Below are 16338 nucleotides of genomic sequence, written 5' to 3'. Positions count from 1 at the left end.
CTCTCTTGGTCTCTCTCTCTCTGGGGCCTCCTGATACACACAGTTGTCTGCTCCCACAGGACACGGTACTGTAGATATGTAATGCAGAATGAGAGGCGAGATGACCTCAGCTTTTCCACTGCCTGTGTTTCCACTTGTGCTGCTACTTGTACTGTACTCTCCTGGCTCTGAGGCGCCCCCCCGTCCTCTGCGTTCTCCTCCCTGAGTGAGACACTCTTGATTTAACTTTGTTGATTTAAATAAGATCTATTTACATCTCACCACCAGGCTGTAAACACGGAAAACAAGCTGTTCAATTTTTGATTGCCCAGATGTATTTTGATTCTGAACTTTATCACGAAGTTGTTACACATCACTCACAGATGGAATTGAGGTTACGAAACTGAATTAACAGCTTACCGCTGCGACAGTGCCACTGCTCTTCTGTCTTTGATCTTGTGTGGTTATGTGGACACTACAGCGCTGGAGTCTGAACTCTGTTTCAACTCCCCTTCGCTGAATATGCCAAGCAAACTTCACTCCTCTTTTGTTGTTTTATTTTTCTCCCTCGGCCCACCAACGGCTGTAGAAATTCAAAAGAATATCAACAGACTTTGCCTCGGCATTAAAGAAAGCAAACAAGTGAAGAAACAACGGCACTATTCCCCGGAGTCCATGTTAGTGAGCTTGCAAACACCATTGCCAGAAGTGTATTCTGGTGGAAGCCTGAGATCACTACACTATCCCCCGAGCCAGCCCAGGGATCCAGCCAGGCAGCTGCAGTAAAGAGCACTGTAGCTGAAAAGAAACATTAAGTCTGCTCTCTCCCGCTCTCTGCGTCTGTGTCTCTCATTCTCTGTAAGGGAGACATACCTCACCTTGCTACCTACAGAGGGGATGAGGAGCCTGCAAGGAGAAAATTGCCTTTTGTGGAAGCATTAATTCAGATGTGTACCCTGCTGTCGGAACATCACTCTGAACTCTCCCCACTGCTCTCTCGCTTTCTCTCTCTCTTCCTCTCTTGCTCCTTCACTCTCCCGCCATGCAACTCCCAAGCCTCTTTTTTTTTTCTCCCCTTCCCTCTCCATCAATAACCTTCTGCTGTCTACTGCTGAAGAATAAGTTATTCCCTACAACTCCCTCCCTTTCCCTTTAAGCTTGTTTGGATTTTCATTGTTTGATCTGGCTTGATAAATAAGACAAATGCAGTTAGAAATTCATGGCTGCCCCATTTCATCAATAAATGATTAGTTTGCCACGCTCCCCAGTGATTGATAGGTTGTGCACGGGATGTATTGGAACCAGATGAATTCAATACAGTTGGAGTCATGGGGGAGCTACAAAGCATATCAGCTCATGAAAAATTGAGGTCAATAGAAAATGTAAAAAAACGTTGAGAAGAGAAACAAGTTTTGCACTGATGTGTTTTGTCTTTTTTTTTCTTCCACTTTACAAAACAACAGCAAAAAGTCGATGATGAATCACAGCGAAATCTGAGGAAATATGCCTTAATCTGTGCCCCTGTTTTCTCTTCTCTTTTGTCTCTTCATGTAGTTTGCTCGTACAGGCTTTAGAGAGGACCTTGAGCACACAGCCAGGGGCCAGATGAAGAAACACACAGCCAAACTGGAGAGAACCAAACAACAGAGGCAGGTGTCCAGGAACCCAGTTCTCTTCACGACGGGGGGTAAGCAGAGCAATTCTATAAGAATATCTCTCTCCCCGTCTCTCTCTTTCTCTCTCCAGCCGTAGTGTTTTTCTTTCCCTTCAACACCTCCTTTCTCACTATGACGATATGAAGAAACCTGTTGGCTTTTGTAGACAAATGTGTATGTGTTTGGGTACAGTATGTATGCACAAGTGTAAGAAGGACTACATTTGGGCACACGTGTAGGCATGTGCATTGTACATTCCCACCGTGTGTGTGCAACATTTGACAGTTGATTGAGCTTTCTTTTGACTCAACCTGTTCTTTTAATTCCAAACAGAACACAGCTCCCTGCTTTCTGAAAGAAACACCAGTCTTTTCTGTGAATATTTAACAAGACTTCAAACACTGTCATGGGGGGGTTAAATCATAGATGAATTCAATCAGGCCATTTTGTTGAATATGTATACAGAAAGCCTAGTTAACTGTGTGTGTGTGTGTGTGTGTGTGTGTGTGTGTGTGTGTGCACAAAATGCTCCAATTTTCTCCTAAAGTGGGGATAAAAATGGTAATAAGTTATTAATCACACATAACGCTGACAGAAGATCATATAAGTGACAAAATAATTAAATGTATGAGTTTGAACATTGTAGCAGTTGCACTGTTTAAAAGTGATACTCTTGTTCATCATTAACACAGTAATTGTGTGTTTGCCAGTAATTCAGTAGCTGTCATTTCATGTGTTTGTTTTACCATCTGTGCACAGTAATACACGACTTGAAAGACTCATTATGTACCACTTTTAACATGACATGATATGGTAGCATAGATGAGCTTATTCACAGTTTGAAACCCGTGATTCTTTTCATACGAGGCAACTAAGACAGCTGACCATACCTGTAGTATGGTTTCCTCCCATAAAACCCAATACTTAAGGCCTAGAGTTAAAACGATGAGTCTTCTTTATAACTAAATCACCTCTCATACAGGGAGTTCACAAAGCTTTTGGCACCAGATTTCTTCCATCGTTTTGTCTTTTTTAACTGGAGTGAGTCTAGAAAGAGATTCAAAAGTAAGACTAAAAGCATAAGTCTGCAAGTTTTGTTACTGTATAATTGCCTCTTTGAACTAAACTTACTTAACTACATACATTTTTCTATGCATTGTTCCTCTGTGTTATCACTAATGAATCTACCATGCTTTGTTATTTATTATTTAAATGAAATTACTTAAGGCTATTGAAGTAGATTCAAGCTCAATAGTGTCTTTAATTATTCACATTCTGCCCCATATCAGATCCAGCAGTCACAGACAAAAGGAGTTTGTTTACAAGGAAAAACAGTGTGATGTTGCCGTATAAGCTATTCCCCTCATGCATCAAGAGCAACCTGTCACTGTCAGGAACTAACCCTGGACGGAAAGTTCACGCTGGCTGGCCATATTTGTGGCAGGGCAGCTGTGGCTTTCTGTGGCCCTTTGTCCGTGGGACCACTCTAAATAAATAAATGGCTTGACAGCAACATTGATCTCTTGTGAAGTTGAACAGGAAAAGCAAAGGGAGAGGACAGGAGGGCAGTGAGGGATGGGTAGTATAGAGAGACAGAGAGAGAGAATGAGTGTGCAGAAGAATGAGACGGTGACTGCCAGCAGATGAGGTAATTGTGATTAATCACTTTTCTCAGAGGGCAGCGTGTTCAATGCACAAAACAAAAGAAGTGAGATGGCAGGAGCAGCGGAGGTGCAGGAAGACCGCCAGCTTAAGGTGGACCTGCCAATTGATCAGGTAAAGCACAACCCCACGCAGCCCGATGAGGTCTTTAGCGTACAATCTTTGAACAGCTTTGTCCTGTTTATCTGACAGGAAGTAAGAATTGAGTCCAATCTGAAAACACTATTATCAGCATCACCACAATAAATGTAGGCCACCTGGGCATGTGCTGATTCCATTTAACTTGAATATATGCTCCTGACTGTGTTCTTGTCTGTGAAGACAAACAGATGTATACAAGTTGATGAATCTCACAACAAGCTGTCAACATTTGATTTGTTAAATCTATGGTTTAAAAGAAAAAGGTGCCTGCACCTATATCACCCTCTTCCCATTTTCCTCTCATTAAGCTTTACTTTTCTGTGTGTTTTTCAGCTTCAAAAAGAATAGGGAATATACTTCTAGCACAGTAGCATATCATTTTCTGCTCAGAATAAGGCCCATGAATGCTCAGTAGAACATGTTACATAAATATATAAATATTTAGCAAAATCAATACAGCAGTACAGTACAGTGTAAGCCAAGGGGGATCTTGTTTTCTCCCTCCCCGCAGGTTGAGGCCAAGATAGTTGACGAGGAGAACGAGGATGGGAGTTGTTATGCGAGTCCCTGCAAGGCCTCCCTCCATGATTCAGACAGCTCATGTCTGCAGAGGTCTTTGTCTACAGGTTCCAGGAAGGATGTAAGTACCCTTATTATGAGTTTCATGTAGTTACTATTTCACGTTAAGTTCATTTTTACTTTATTATTATGTCCAATTTTTTCATTTGCTTTTGGATTAGGTCACAAAAAAATGTTTAACCAGCAATTATGGTAATCACCATTTCCATAATTGCAAGAGCGTCAAATAGACCTGCTGGCAGCAACTATACTTTTATCTGATGTGTGTGTAACCTGTTTTTCTGTCTCAATGGTTCTCGTGGTTCTGTGTATTGTGTACTGTGTATTTACCAGCACAACCTTTCTTCAGGGCGAGGAGTCAGTAAAAGACTCAGGGCACAGTACAGGATTACAGACACCTGAGCCCCATTTTCAACTCAATGCCAGTTATAGAGCTTAGCTGGAGCCACAGATACTGTATGTATCACAGCATCAAGCTTAAAAAGTGTGTATTTGCGATTAGAGTAGAGCCCCATAACAGTATGCGGTGTATTTGATGTCTGTCCTTTACTCTGGTTATTGTGTATGTTCACAGTGATGAAGTATAGGGCTGAGATGTGTGTACAGATGTTTCTGCATGGATCTGTGGTTCCTAGAAATTACACTCATTTAAATACACTTATTTTGCTCTAATAATCCTCGAGGGACAGCAATATGAAGCAGTGTAACTGTGATGAATGCACACAATAGTTGGGTGATATTACTATTCCAAGCAATTTCATTCGGCTTTGAAATGAGAAGATATTGAGTCTTATTTAAGCAATCAATAACCTTGAACATTTTGTTTTAATGAAAACTATAATTTCAAGCAGTGGCAATTACACCATAGGGGAATGTTTTGGTGTGGTGATGATTTTGCTGCCGTATGCACTTTTGCAATAAAGATATTCTTATCGGGGTAATTATTGACTTCTGAGGGCCAGTTATGACCCTGGCTAAAGACCTCATCAATAGCTTAATTCATTACTTATCGCTTTTAGTCATACATGAATGTTGCTGATTCAGATTGGCTATGGATTGCAGGGAAAGACCATTAGATAATGGAAAATAATAATAATAATCCCTGGTACAGACTCGTTTTTGCAATAACCATCCCACCAAGCAGTTTTAGATTTGTCAGCCAACGAAGACTGACATAAAGCGAAGGTAGGGTTTTTATTGTTTCAAGCTCTCCAGTTGCAAACATGATGCCAGAACCAATCGGACTTAGCTTGTTAAATTCAGTTTACACTAGAAAATGCCCATATTGTACCATACCAACATTTTGTTTCGCAGCAATTTTGTTCATGTTTTACTGAGGATTCCAGTGTATTTATAAAAAGATGTCATCAGACCAAAAATAATGATGGTGCAAGTGAGACTTTCCTAACTTAAAGTCTAACCATCATTCATGCATACTCTCGTCTTTTCCCTTTGAGGCCAAACAGACTCTCGCTGTCTCGTTGTCGGCAACCTCATCATTTAGAGGGCTGTGAATAATAATGAGGGATAACTGCGCTGCTATGACTCATACTTTGAGCTGAGTTTGGACAGATTTCCTCCCACTCCTGTGCTCATATGTGCTTGTGAAATGCCCAGCACACTCTGTATACGCGCACGTATATAGTAGATATTGATGACCAAATTCAATTACATGATTACATTTTCAGCCCAAGCTTTAAATGATTTATTGCATTGAATTTAAATAGTGAATACATTTACAGACAGTACAGCGGTGAGGCAGTTGTGCGCGCGCGATATTGACCTGTGCGGTCCAGGCCAAATAAAGAATAACGAGATTCAGCATCTCTGCCAAGTGGAGATGTCCGCTGGGAGTGAAGGCAGGCTATCTCAGTGGAAGAGAGCGAAAGATGGCGGACTAGAGCCTGATGCACATTTATCAAAGCTTTTCTTATAATCACTTGACTGACTTTTGTTGGTCTTTCTGAAGGTTGGGTTTTCCTTTAGAGTGCACTCTGTTAAGGAGTTGATTGATTTCATGAGGGGGGGACTCTGTCTATGTTGTAGATGTCATACACTTCGAAGAAATGTGGACAAGGGTAGATTTGTACTCACTGGTGTGGTATTGTGTTTACAACTATCATTTGTTTTGATTTAACAATATTGGCTGATTTATCAACCAGTCAGCTAAGCATTTTTTCTTAATTAATATTGTTAGAAATGCCAATAAGACTAGGCTTGTTTGATCAATTGTCTTCCTCTTCGTAAGAATTTTGTGATAAAAAATCGAATCATTATTGACCGCTGCATTGATCCATCCCTTTCCTTTTTTAATGCAGGTCCATTTCTTTGTCTTTCCGGTTGTTTTTCCGTGCTCCTATTCCCCGAAGCTTAGGTTAGCCATTTCAAAGGCCTTATTCTCTCCATGCAAGGTCAACTATAATCAACTCTAGACAATGTCACCGCCTTGCATTTCCACAGAGCTAGGCAAAGGAAGACGACTCCTCTGGGCTTTTAAGGACCTACTGCATTATACCATTCAATTACTGTTCATTAGACAGTGTACAGCCATTAATCAGACTGAGATGTTCTGCTAGTCCTCAGCGGGGACAATGAACTGGGGAAATTTATTCTGGCTTCCTGTCTGGGCCGCTGTTTAGTGGTAAGGAGAGAGATGACACTTTGGAATGCACTGAAGCTTTCAGTACAAGACACATCCTAAACTGAACTGCTACTCCACTTGCTGTATCTGTTTTCAAGTGAAGTTCTCTGCTTCATGCAGCCCCTCTCTTTGAATTTTAAGAAACATAGGCTTTGTCAGAGATTTACTGCATATGTGGGAGAGTATTACGAATCTGATATATCACTAAAAGGGGAGAAAGCTGACAGATTTACCGATTAGAGCTGCATATGCATTGAATATGACTAGATGATGATATGAGAAACTGATTTATGTTTTCCAGGAGAGGGAGGTGTGTTCCACGTTACGCAGAATGCGGTCACGGATGTCCCAGTTTTTCAAGGGTAGGTTCATCAAAGCATAAAGCCTAGTAGTAGCTCGCTGGCAGCGGCGGCGGCGGCAGCGGCCCCCGCGTTCCCCTTCACAGCACCTAATGCACCCATAAAGAGACCACTAATACACTCTGCATTACCAGTTCCTCCCTCACATTGCATGTCACCGGATCCGCAACCACCTCTCAACATCTGGGAGAGCTTTACGCCATGCTTTATGGAGACCATCTGGTTGAGTGGGTTTTTTTGCCTCCCCAATCTCAGATGACTTATTCTAGTATTAAAGGCACCTGCACATCAAGGTGTGCCATGCTGAGAGCCTGGGATTATTCACCGCTCTTTATATTTCCCATGTCGTTTGTAATTTGGAACCACTCAGACAGAATGAGGGGGATATGTACCTTGTTACTATGAAAATCCATTTTTTTCTCCATGACTTCTTATTCTAAGTAGAATTGCATGGTCTGACTTTTATTTGATTGATCTAGAGAAGAGCACATTTGAAAATGAAAAACACAAAATAAGTGCTATACACATTTGATTATGGGGACGGGAGATAACATACTGTTAAAACACAAACCAAAGCAGCGATGTAAACTTGACATTCTCCTTTGTTGGGGGGATGTGCCTTTCAGTTGGTTCAGGCAATTTCATTCTAATTGCCTACAAAACATAGGCTTTGGCACTAAGGCCCATTCACTGGTTTCCCAGCATCTCCAATTGTTCCTTGCGAAAATTCCAAAGGTGACTAAATGGAACGGGATGTGAATCCCTGCACATGGTTATCACTGTCTGCCCTTCAATCTGAGCTTCGCCCTGTCAGTGTGACACTAGGAAAATCACTGCATCCTGCGCTAACAGCAGGCTCCCTACCTCACTCACGTGTCATCCATGCTATCTTAGAAGTACACAAATACACATACATGTGCACGCACAGACAGCAGTTCACGGCAAACATTTTGCCACATGTGCGTGTTCATGATTTGTATGTATATACATGTTTTCTCTTTCAATTATCCTCATATTGATGGCACTAGAGGTCGAGATGCAACCTGATGTACACTCTAGTACTGGCTATGATTTCCCTGCAGAATATCAGTGGACACTGCAGGGGGCATTTGAAATAAATCACAGCACATTATTGCTTGCAGAGACTCAAGACTCACATACTCATTTTTCTGTCCCTATCACATATTGTTGTTACTGTTTATGAATGGTTCTGCATCATTCATGGCTCATATGATGCAGATGACACAGACGCAAAGCTTAACAGGAGACTCAGAGCCGTTGTGAGGGAAGCGAGATGTGAAAGGAAAAGTGATCTCCAACAGAATCAAACCCATCTGCCACCTGCTTTGCATCAAAATGTCAATATCTGGGCCAGTTTTTATCCTTGAAAGGATCAGCTGAGAAAAAAATAGGAGGCCTTTTTCAAAAAGCAAATCTACTATCAAGGTACTTGCCCTGCCTCCATCATATACTTTACCAGCAGTATTCCATCTTGACTTCCAGGTATAAAAGCAAAAGATACTACTGGGTTCAGTTTGGCTGAGATTCTCCTTCAAAAGTTATTGGTACCGTGTACAGTGGCCTTGTAATTTATGAGAACTGTTAGGGCCTCTGACAGAAGTTGTAAAGCATCTTGACTGATTGGGAAGATATGAGATGTGTGCAGTCATGGCATATTGTCGCCTGTATGTGCGTAGACATGCAGAGAGTTGCATGGCTTGCTCTGTCACAGATAAATTACTCCACACAGTCAAATTAAGTTGTTGTAAATCACCCCGCGGACCCGAGACTAGTCCTGAGTGACGACCTTTACGCCTATTTGACTTTAAGTCTTATTTATGTTAATCACATCTGTATTATACTGACAGTAAAATTGTGTCGTATCCTAAAAGGTCATTGTTTTGCAGTACAGCATGTGACAGGGACAGAAAAACACGCTGGTTTTGTTAACGGGAAGGGAAAGGTTTAACTCTTGAATGTTTATACATAAACAACTTTCTTTTTATCCTGTGTTTTTTACAGAAAAGTTAAACATTAACATTCACTGCTTTGACCAGCATGACATTCATTCAGAAGGTATGTACTATGAAAAAAGAAATGTATTCTTGTATTCTCAAATGCAGCTCCATATAGAGCACAGCGTAGTTCAGCAACCATATGGGGATACAGCATGTTCCATGTTATTGTAACAAATTAGAACAACTCGTGAGCAATACAGATGCTTGGTGTGGATACTAAATGCTCATGAAATCCCATCACAAAGAGCTTCATGATATTAATGACACTAAAGTAATAACATGTTCTATGGATGTTAGTCCCTCACAATACAGCTTAGGATACAGGATATATATTGTAGTTTTTATTCAGGCAAAGAGCAAATGATATCCTTGGGGATGGCTTTCACTGAGGGAGAATGAGAGCCTTTGTTAACTACAGTAAAGTTGAAGGAAAATGTATGCTTTTCTTCTCATTCATCATATACATGTCATGAAAGGCCTTCAAAAGGCAGCAGCTCCCAACAGCAATTTTTTTTTTTTACATTTACATGTTGAAAAATAATAAGTTCCAAAGACTGCATGCCGAAAATCAGCCATTGTGATGTGAGAGAGGCATCTGCGTGTGATCTCCCTTGCACTCAACACGACAGGCTCTGTGAAGTGCACCACTGCCCAGTTACACATTAGCTTTGATTGCCAGTTTGTTCTGTGCGTAGCCCGTAGCTTTGAACTGCGTCTCAAGATGAAAGCCAACCTTGTCCACAGCATGTCCACTGTAGACTGCTGCTGTTGCTTATTTGCTTCAGGCGCCATCAGAGGCTTTGGGACTATTTTTTTTTCTATAGTTCTGTACCATGCTGGATTGAGCATTATGTATAATTTATCATACAATACATCCAGAGACAGCACCCTGTCTCAACTCCATTTTAATTTAATGCCTCTTTCTTTTTACATCTTGTGTTGAGTGTGGTCAGTGTATGATACCACTAAGGTATGTCTCTGTGATGTCCAGCAGATATACCTTCATATTAGTGGTTCCCATGGTGAGAGCATCACCACTCAGCGCTTATCTCTTTCTCTCTCTCCTTTCCCTCTTGTTCTCTCTCTCTTTCCTCTAAGAGCCAGAACCATAGAATACAGTGTCAGACTGCAAACGGACCAGACGTCCTCGTTCTCTTCTGTCTCCAGAAGCCAGCTGCTCATGTATAAGATGAAACAGTGTTATAAACCAAATAAAAATGTCTTGCCTCCTGACAGCCCCACCGTGAATATATGGCCTCTTATTTCAGTGAATATATTGCATAATTATGTATGGTTATGAATATTGCATGGAGCCTCACACTGAGTGCATGGTAAGATGCCTAATTGCGGCGTTTAATTATTAAGAAGCAAAGGTCCTGAGCGGGTTTTGTGAGAAGCACTTTTGATAAATTATTTTTTGCAGTTTTCTGATGAATTATTTTGGGGGCTTGTGTCTAATCAGCAAGCGTAGTGGACGGCGTAACTGCTCTTGAGAGAGACTTATCTTCCCATGGAGAGGAATTACTATGCTGATTAAATCCACTGAAATCAACTAATAACTTAATGATATTGGAGTGGATCAGAAGAATGAATCACTGCCTCTCGTAGTGGTGGCTATGAAGAACACAAGGGCACAGTGATGGGTAGAATGAGGGCTGTTGCCGTTGACCCCGGGGCACAGCTTTAATATTTCTGTGTGACATAAGGGAGGGAAACAGAGAAGGAGGAGCTTGTGATGGTATGTACTAAAGCAAACAAAAGCACCTCATATTGAAAATAAATGTGATGTGGCTGTTCCTTGTGCTATGAAGCACTTTAAGGAAAAAGTCCAGAGAGGCTGACTAAACAAGGAATAATAAACTAGATCTCCCTCAAGTACTGCCAAAGCCACTAGACACAGCTGCTTGTATAACTATTGCTTCTCATCCTCTCCAGCATGTACTATAACTGAGTCGTCCACACAAAAATATTCCTCTGTAGTTATGTATTCAGTTCAAGCACTTAGTATGCAGAAAAGTTTAAGGCTTGACCTCGGTTTGGTGTAGAAAGAAATCTGCAAATGAATAAAACAGGCTTCTCTGCATGTTGATTCAAATATAGAACTGGCGCACATGATGTATTCTTCCATAAAAGCTAATGGCTGTAATGCAGACAATAAGAATCATTGACCCACTTAATCGCAGTTCTGTGTCACGCTGTCACAGTGCAAAACTTAGCTAACCACAGCTGTGGGATCAAACGCGGGGTAATAGCTGGGCTCCCTCCATTCCCCTCTTGCAAAATGCATGTCCGTCTAGCACTTATGAAATGCAGTCAAGCTGCTTTTCGCGAGCCAGCACAAATATGTGAATAATTGATTGATATTGATGTGAGGATCACCTTGGCGGTATCCAGTCGTTGTTTGGTTTAGAAGTCTCCCGCGGAGGAGGCAGGAGTCCGGCCATCTGTCAATAACACGTCAGTCGTCTCACATGGCGGGCACTCTGACCAGCTCAAACGCTTCAGTGAGCAGCTGAACAATTGTTCTCAACGTGATGTTAAATCAGCTATTCTGCTCTGAAAGGAGGCTTGAAGCTCAAGTGTTGCAGGTCTGCTTCAGTCAAAGTTGCCTGGAAATAATGGGCACAGTACTAATTCTGTTCTCTGGCTGTGATATAATTGCAGTGATTATAAATGATGGATTATAGTGTGGAGTGAAGTTTACTTTATACTACTCAAAACAATAGTTGATACATGATACTGTTATACATATTTCCTCTTTGACCTTTATTCATTTAAAAATGAACTACAAACACCTCTTTATAGCAAACATATGAAAAAGATGCTCTACATGTAGGATGTCGGAGCTGCTGCGGCACAAGCTATTGGGCAGCTTTTTTTTGTTGCTGCTGAGGCCTTGTTATGGAAGCTTTACAGGACACTCCAGTCACAGGCTGAATAGGAGAAAAGTGTCTATGAACTTTTTGTATGTCGTATAGGTGAAATGAAAATTGTCCAAGGTCATTTTATACAGAGTCTCCACATGCCACGAGACCTGTATTGAGCCTCCTCACAGACAAGATGGACAGGTGGTGTTATAAAAAAGACCCTTTTTGCCACTGACATCATCCAGAGCCACCAGGAGGCCACTTTTACCTCTCTCTCTCTCTCTCTCTCTCTCTCTCTCTCTCTCTCTCTCTCTCTCTCTCTCTCTCTCCCTCCCCCCCCACTGTCTGAGGCTAATGGCTGGAAGCACAGCTAAAAGCTCTCAGTGTGATAAGGTAATATGGAGTCCAAGAGAGAGACAGACAGAGGGGAGAGTGTGCTGTATCAGTTGGACCATATATACTGATTATACAGTGATGAGGAAATGGTTCTAAAAATAAAAACAAATGCTAGATGATATCACTGCACCCAGATTGCTGACTGCAGTGTTTGGAGTCATATCCAGATGGTTATGAAGCAGGGATGACGGTGGGAGCCGAGACTTACTGCAGGCCTCTCAACTGACCTTCCTGATGTCATGCTTGATTGAATAAAATAGAACAGCAATCTGTTTTGTAAACACATAATGAATTAAGAACAAAAGCACAGATATTAAATTGAAAGTATTCTCATAAGGTTTATACTGTGCTTTTATCTTTAGTAGTTGGCAAAGATTCATTCATTTAGTAACGTTTCAGCTTTTTACTGACTACCTACTGTTGTTTTGTATCGTAGGTGTTAATGTCCACTCCAGGCTCCTAAATGATCACAGCTGTATGAGAGTGAAAAAACGTTCATTTTATGCTTGTGTAATTTGTTCAGCCTTCACTGTTTGCAGATGGTGCCACCAGTCTAGATTACTGTTACACCAACCGCTCCCTTCTCTCTTCTCTCACCTTGTCTTCACTCCCTCGCATCTCCCCTCCAGCACTGGCATCGTACACACGCATGCATGTACAAATTTGTTTCTCAGTTTCTATTTCTTTTTTTTCTCAGTTTCTTCCCTACTGCCTCCTTTTCTTACTTCTCCTCTCCCTCTCGTTCTCTCTCCACCCCAATTGTTTTCCTTTATCTTTTCCCAGACTGGCTGTCCTTAGTAAGATGGATGTGTGCATTCCCAGGGCAGATGGCCCTGTTGTTACTCCGTGTACCCGGCTCACACTTTAACACCCGGCCTCCTTGTCTGGCCTGACGGGCCATTGCCTGGGGAAAGGACTCTACTTCTGCACCGTGCAGCAAACATGTGTGTTGTGCAGCTAACCGCATGGGTGCTCACACCTTTTTTGTAAGGGAGTAGACTCCAGCAGACTGTGTGCCAAAGACACAGATGGGTTCTTTCTTTAAGGATCACAGATTTTTTTATAGGGGAAGCTTCAATGTATAATATACATTAATTTGCATAGTGAGTAATTGATTTTGTTAACATTCACTTATGGATACACAGATTTTTTATTTATTTAGCTCCAAAGTAACATACATGCTTTAAACCAGATAACCAGATTGTATTTCTGGACTGTATTCACATTATTAACTACAAGAGATTAATGACACCTACTGGAAGTTCACCTGTAAAAGCCCTTTTTTGTTTTATTTGCTGTTAAAAAAGAAGTCCTCAAACCAGTCAACAGTATCTTAATGGTGTGTAGATAATTGCCACGTTCAAGTTCAGGGGCTTGAGCCTGATGTCTGAAGTCCAGATTTTAAGACCGAATTAATCATAGCAAACCAAAAAGGTTTGTCTCATTTCAAAGATTCCTCCAAATGTGGCCAGGAAATGCAGCTTTCATTGTTTGAGGACACAACATTATATCACTTGTAGTCTTTAATGCCCTAAAATTCATTATGTTTCTGTCAATTGTTTAATGTAACAAATTGTTTAATTTAATCAACTCCTAAAGTCAGGAAAGCAGGTCATACTTATCAGGTATTACTTACCAGTTGTTCATCACAGTTTCCCACGTGGATTTAACACTTTGTGGGCTGTCTAAGGCCGGCATCTTAAAAATATTTGACTTTACAAGGACTGAGGACTGCCTGAATGCACTGACATTCCATTATTGATACAGAATAAGATTCATCATGCAGCAAAGGGCCGCAGGTTGGAATCAGACCAGGTGAGCTACCCTGGGCCCCATAAGGTTATTTCAGAATGTGAAAATGAGGCGTGTGTTTGAGATAAATTCTTACTTGCTTACATTGTGCTTACAGTTTCTCTCTGTGCTGTATTGTATGTATGTATACTTTAACATATGGATTGAGTAACATACTACATCAGTTTACCTCTACTGTCTGTAATCTGTCTGGACAGCTGTATATGTATATTATAGTTAATTGTCAGCACATCTGCGATGCTTCTTTGAACAGTCAGATTAACTGTATGAAACTTCCTGTTTAATAATACTTACACACCACTTTTTCAATTACAGTATCTACGTATTCTGGTTGTTTTTTTTAACAAAGACCGCTGTTGCTGCGTGTTCTACATGTGTTCACCTCCTACCAGATAACTACCTCTGATTGGGCAGTATTTTGCATGACGGAAACCTGCGCCTTCTTGATTGATTCGTTCCATTTCATTGCCATGATAAACTTTTATAACACCTATCATTTACTGGCAGCATGTGTGGACCTCTTAAGGAGATCTGTGCTTGATTTCTACTCGGTGATCTAAGGATGATAAATCACTGGGTACACATAAATTATATCAGTGAAATCACATGCAGTATGGGCCCTTTGTGTGCACATATGTAAATCCAGCCGGGATGTTCTGCTGTGCGAAATTGCAGTCATTGTCTACCCTCTAACCATACAATTTCTTTCATTTCAATCTCAGCACGCAATTGGAATATTGTCCCTTAGCTGTTCCTATCATATGTAATGAATGTGCTGCCCCAAAGGTGAGAGCCATAATTGATTAAAAACCATAATGTTTTTCCATGCCTCAGTGTAGTCAGTGATAAGGATATCTGTGATGTGTGAGTGTGTAGGTGTCCTGTATGTGTGTGTGTTTGTGTGGACAGTACAGGACATCAAAGTGTGCTGTGGTTCTATTTCATCCTGGCTAATGAAGAAGCTGCGAGTGTGCTTCTGGGTCACAGTGGGAACACGCACAGCGAGGTCACTTCAAAGGCGGGATAATGACGGATTAAGTCTAAATCACGGCCGCGCTTTAGTCGCTGTCTCACATCTAGCCTGTCGCTTTGCATTTTATTAACAAATCATTGCAATATGATCTGGTAAAATGTGCCTGCCTTAATTTCCCTTGTCCATCTTACTCTGCACAAATCCTCTACATCCAGATTAGTGGATCGTGGTGGGCAGAGTGGTAGGCCTTTTATAAACCCTTGATGGTGATGAAATAATCTTTCATTAGCGTCCATATATCTCCCCATGTCTTCATGACTTAATGCACTGCTCTCTCTGCAGTTCCATATTGCTTTGTGTTTTCTCTGTGACAGTGATACGGCTTTTCATTTATGGTAGCCCTACAGCTTGCAAGCACAATATTCTATCCTTGGCTAGTTTTGTTCTGCATTCAAAATTAACCTACACGCCCACAGGCCTTAGCTCTCAGACGATGAACAGGTAAAGCAGAAATTTCTGTATCATAAAGCAAGGAGTCATAACGCTCCAACCCTTCGAACTGTACTTGTACTAGAAATGGTTCAGAAGGGGACCACACTCCAAGATTATTGAGCTCTTAGCCCTCTTGTGTGTAAGAGGATGGCACATGAATATACTGTTTCATTGCCATTCATCTTGTTCAGTGTATAACCCTCACGAGCTTTGACCTCAGGCCCGCTGTGCCTGTGGAGTTACAGGTATGTAGGAAGCACTCAGGGAAGTCTAATTGCTGCTGGAGTGATTTATCCTCCTGTAGACCCCCCAAGAGCACTCCAGCACTCAGATACTCTCGTCATCAACACATCCCGGCAGTTATAATCAAGGGGACCGACTGCAGGCTGGCCGTCAAAATGCTTGTTTGTGATGGAGAGGTGCAATGTCAGGAAATATTTGGCAAATTTCATCACAAGTTCAGGTGAAATGGGTTTGGAATGGTTCAAGGGTCAAGTGACAGACTGCATAACACTCCTCCTGAACATCAACAACTTTTTGAAGGAACACTATGCATGATCTTTTTGCAACTCGATGCCCCCTACAGTGCATTTCACTTTTAAACCAACGATGTGATTTGCTGCTGCACAGACCAGGATTCTGGTCTGGATCATATTTTATGGAGAACATATTTTCTGGCTCCTCTGGCTGCTCTGCCTCAGCTTGGTGATTTACAAAGTTTCCTGATGGAAAGATAGCTTTAGTTTCTAAAATAATCATTAACT

General features: G+C 41.4%; 2 protein-coding genes across 4 annotated transcripts in view; one reads left to right on the top strand and one right to left on the bottom strand.

Moving 5' to 3' along the window:
- cga (glycoprotein hormones, alpha polypeptide) overlaps positions 1 to 16338 on the bottom strand; it is a 235034-nt gene that overhangs the window by 148935 nt on the left and 69761 nt on the right. The gene's annotated exons all lie outside the window — the stretch shown is intronic.
- The window catches only part of LOC127361461 (doublecortin domain-containing protein 2), a 32184-nt gene that overhangs the window by 4234 nt on the left and 11612 nt on the right, over positions 1 to 16338 (top strand). Inside the window, exons 7-12 of one of the 3 annotated variants that reach the window (XM_051396105.1) lie at positions 1534 to 1666; positions 3310 to 3410; positions 3949 to 4077; positions 6959 to 7019; positions 9039 to 9092; positions 10133 to 10258. In XM_051396105.1, the coding sequence (XP_051252065.1) occupies positions 1534 to 1666; positions 3310 to 3410; positions 3949 to 4077; positions 6959 to 7019; positions 9039 to 9092; positions 10133 to 10146 (492 nt within the window). In that variant the 3' untranslated portion in view covers positions 10147 to 10258. Of the gene's footprint in view, positions 1 to 1533; positions 1667 to 3309; positions 3411 to 3948; positions 4078 to 6958; positions 7020 to 9038; positions 9093 to 10132; positions 10259 to 16338 lie in introns of those variants that run through there. The other 2 variants (XM_051396103.1, XM_051396106.1) reach the window with 2 other exon arrangements.

This window comes from Dicentrarchus labrax, unplaced genomic scaffold, assembly GCF_905237075.1.
Source record: "Dicentrarchus labrax unplaced genomic scaffold, dlabrax2021, whole genome shotgun sequence".
NCBI classification, from domain to species: domain Eukaryota; kingdom Metazoa; phylum Chordata; class Actinopteri; family Moronidae; genus Dicentrarchus; species Dicentrarchus labrax.
This window is presented reverse-complemented; position numbering and strand designations above follow the sequence as displayed.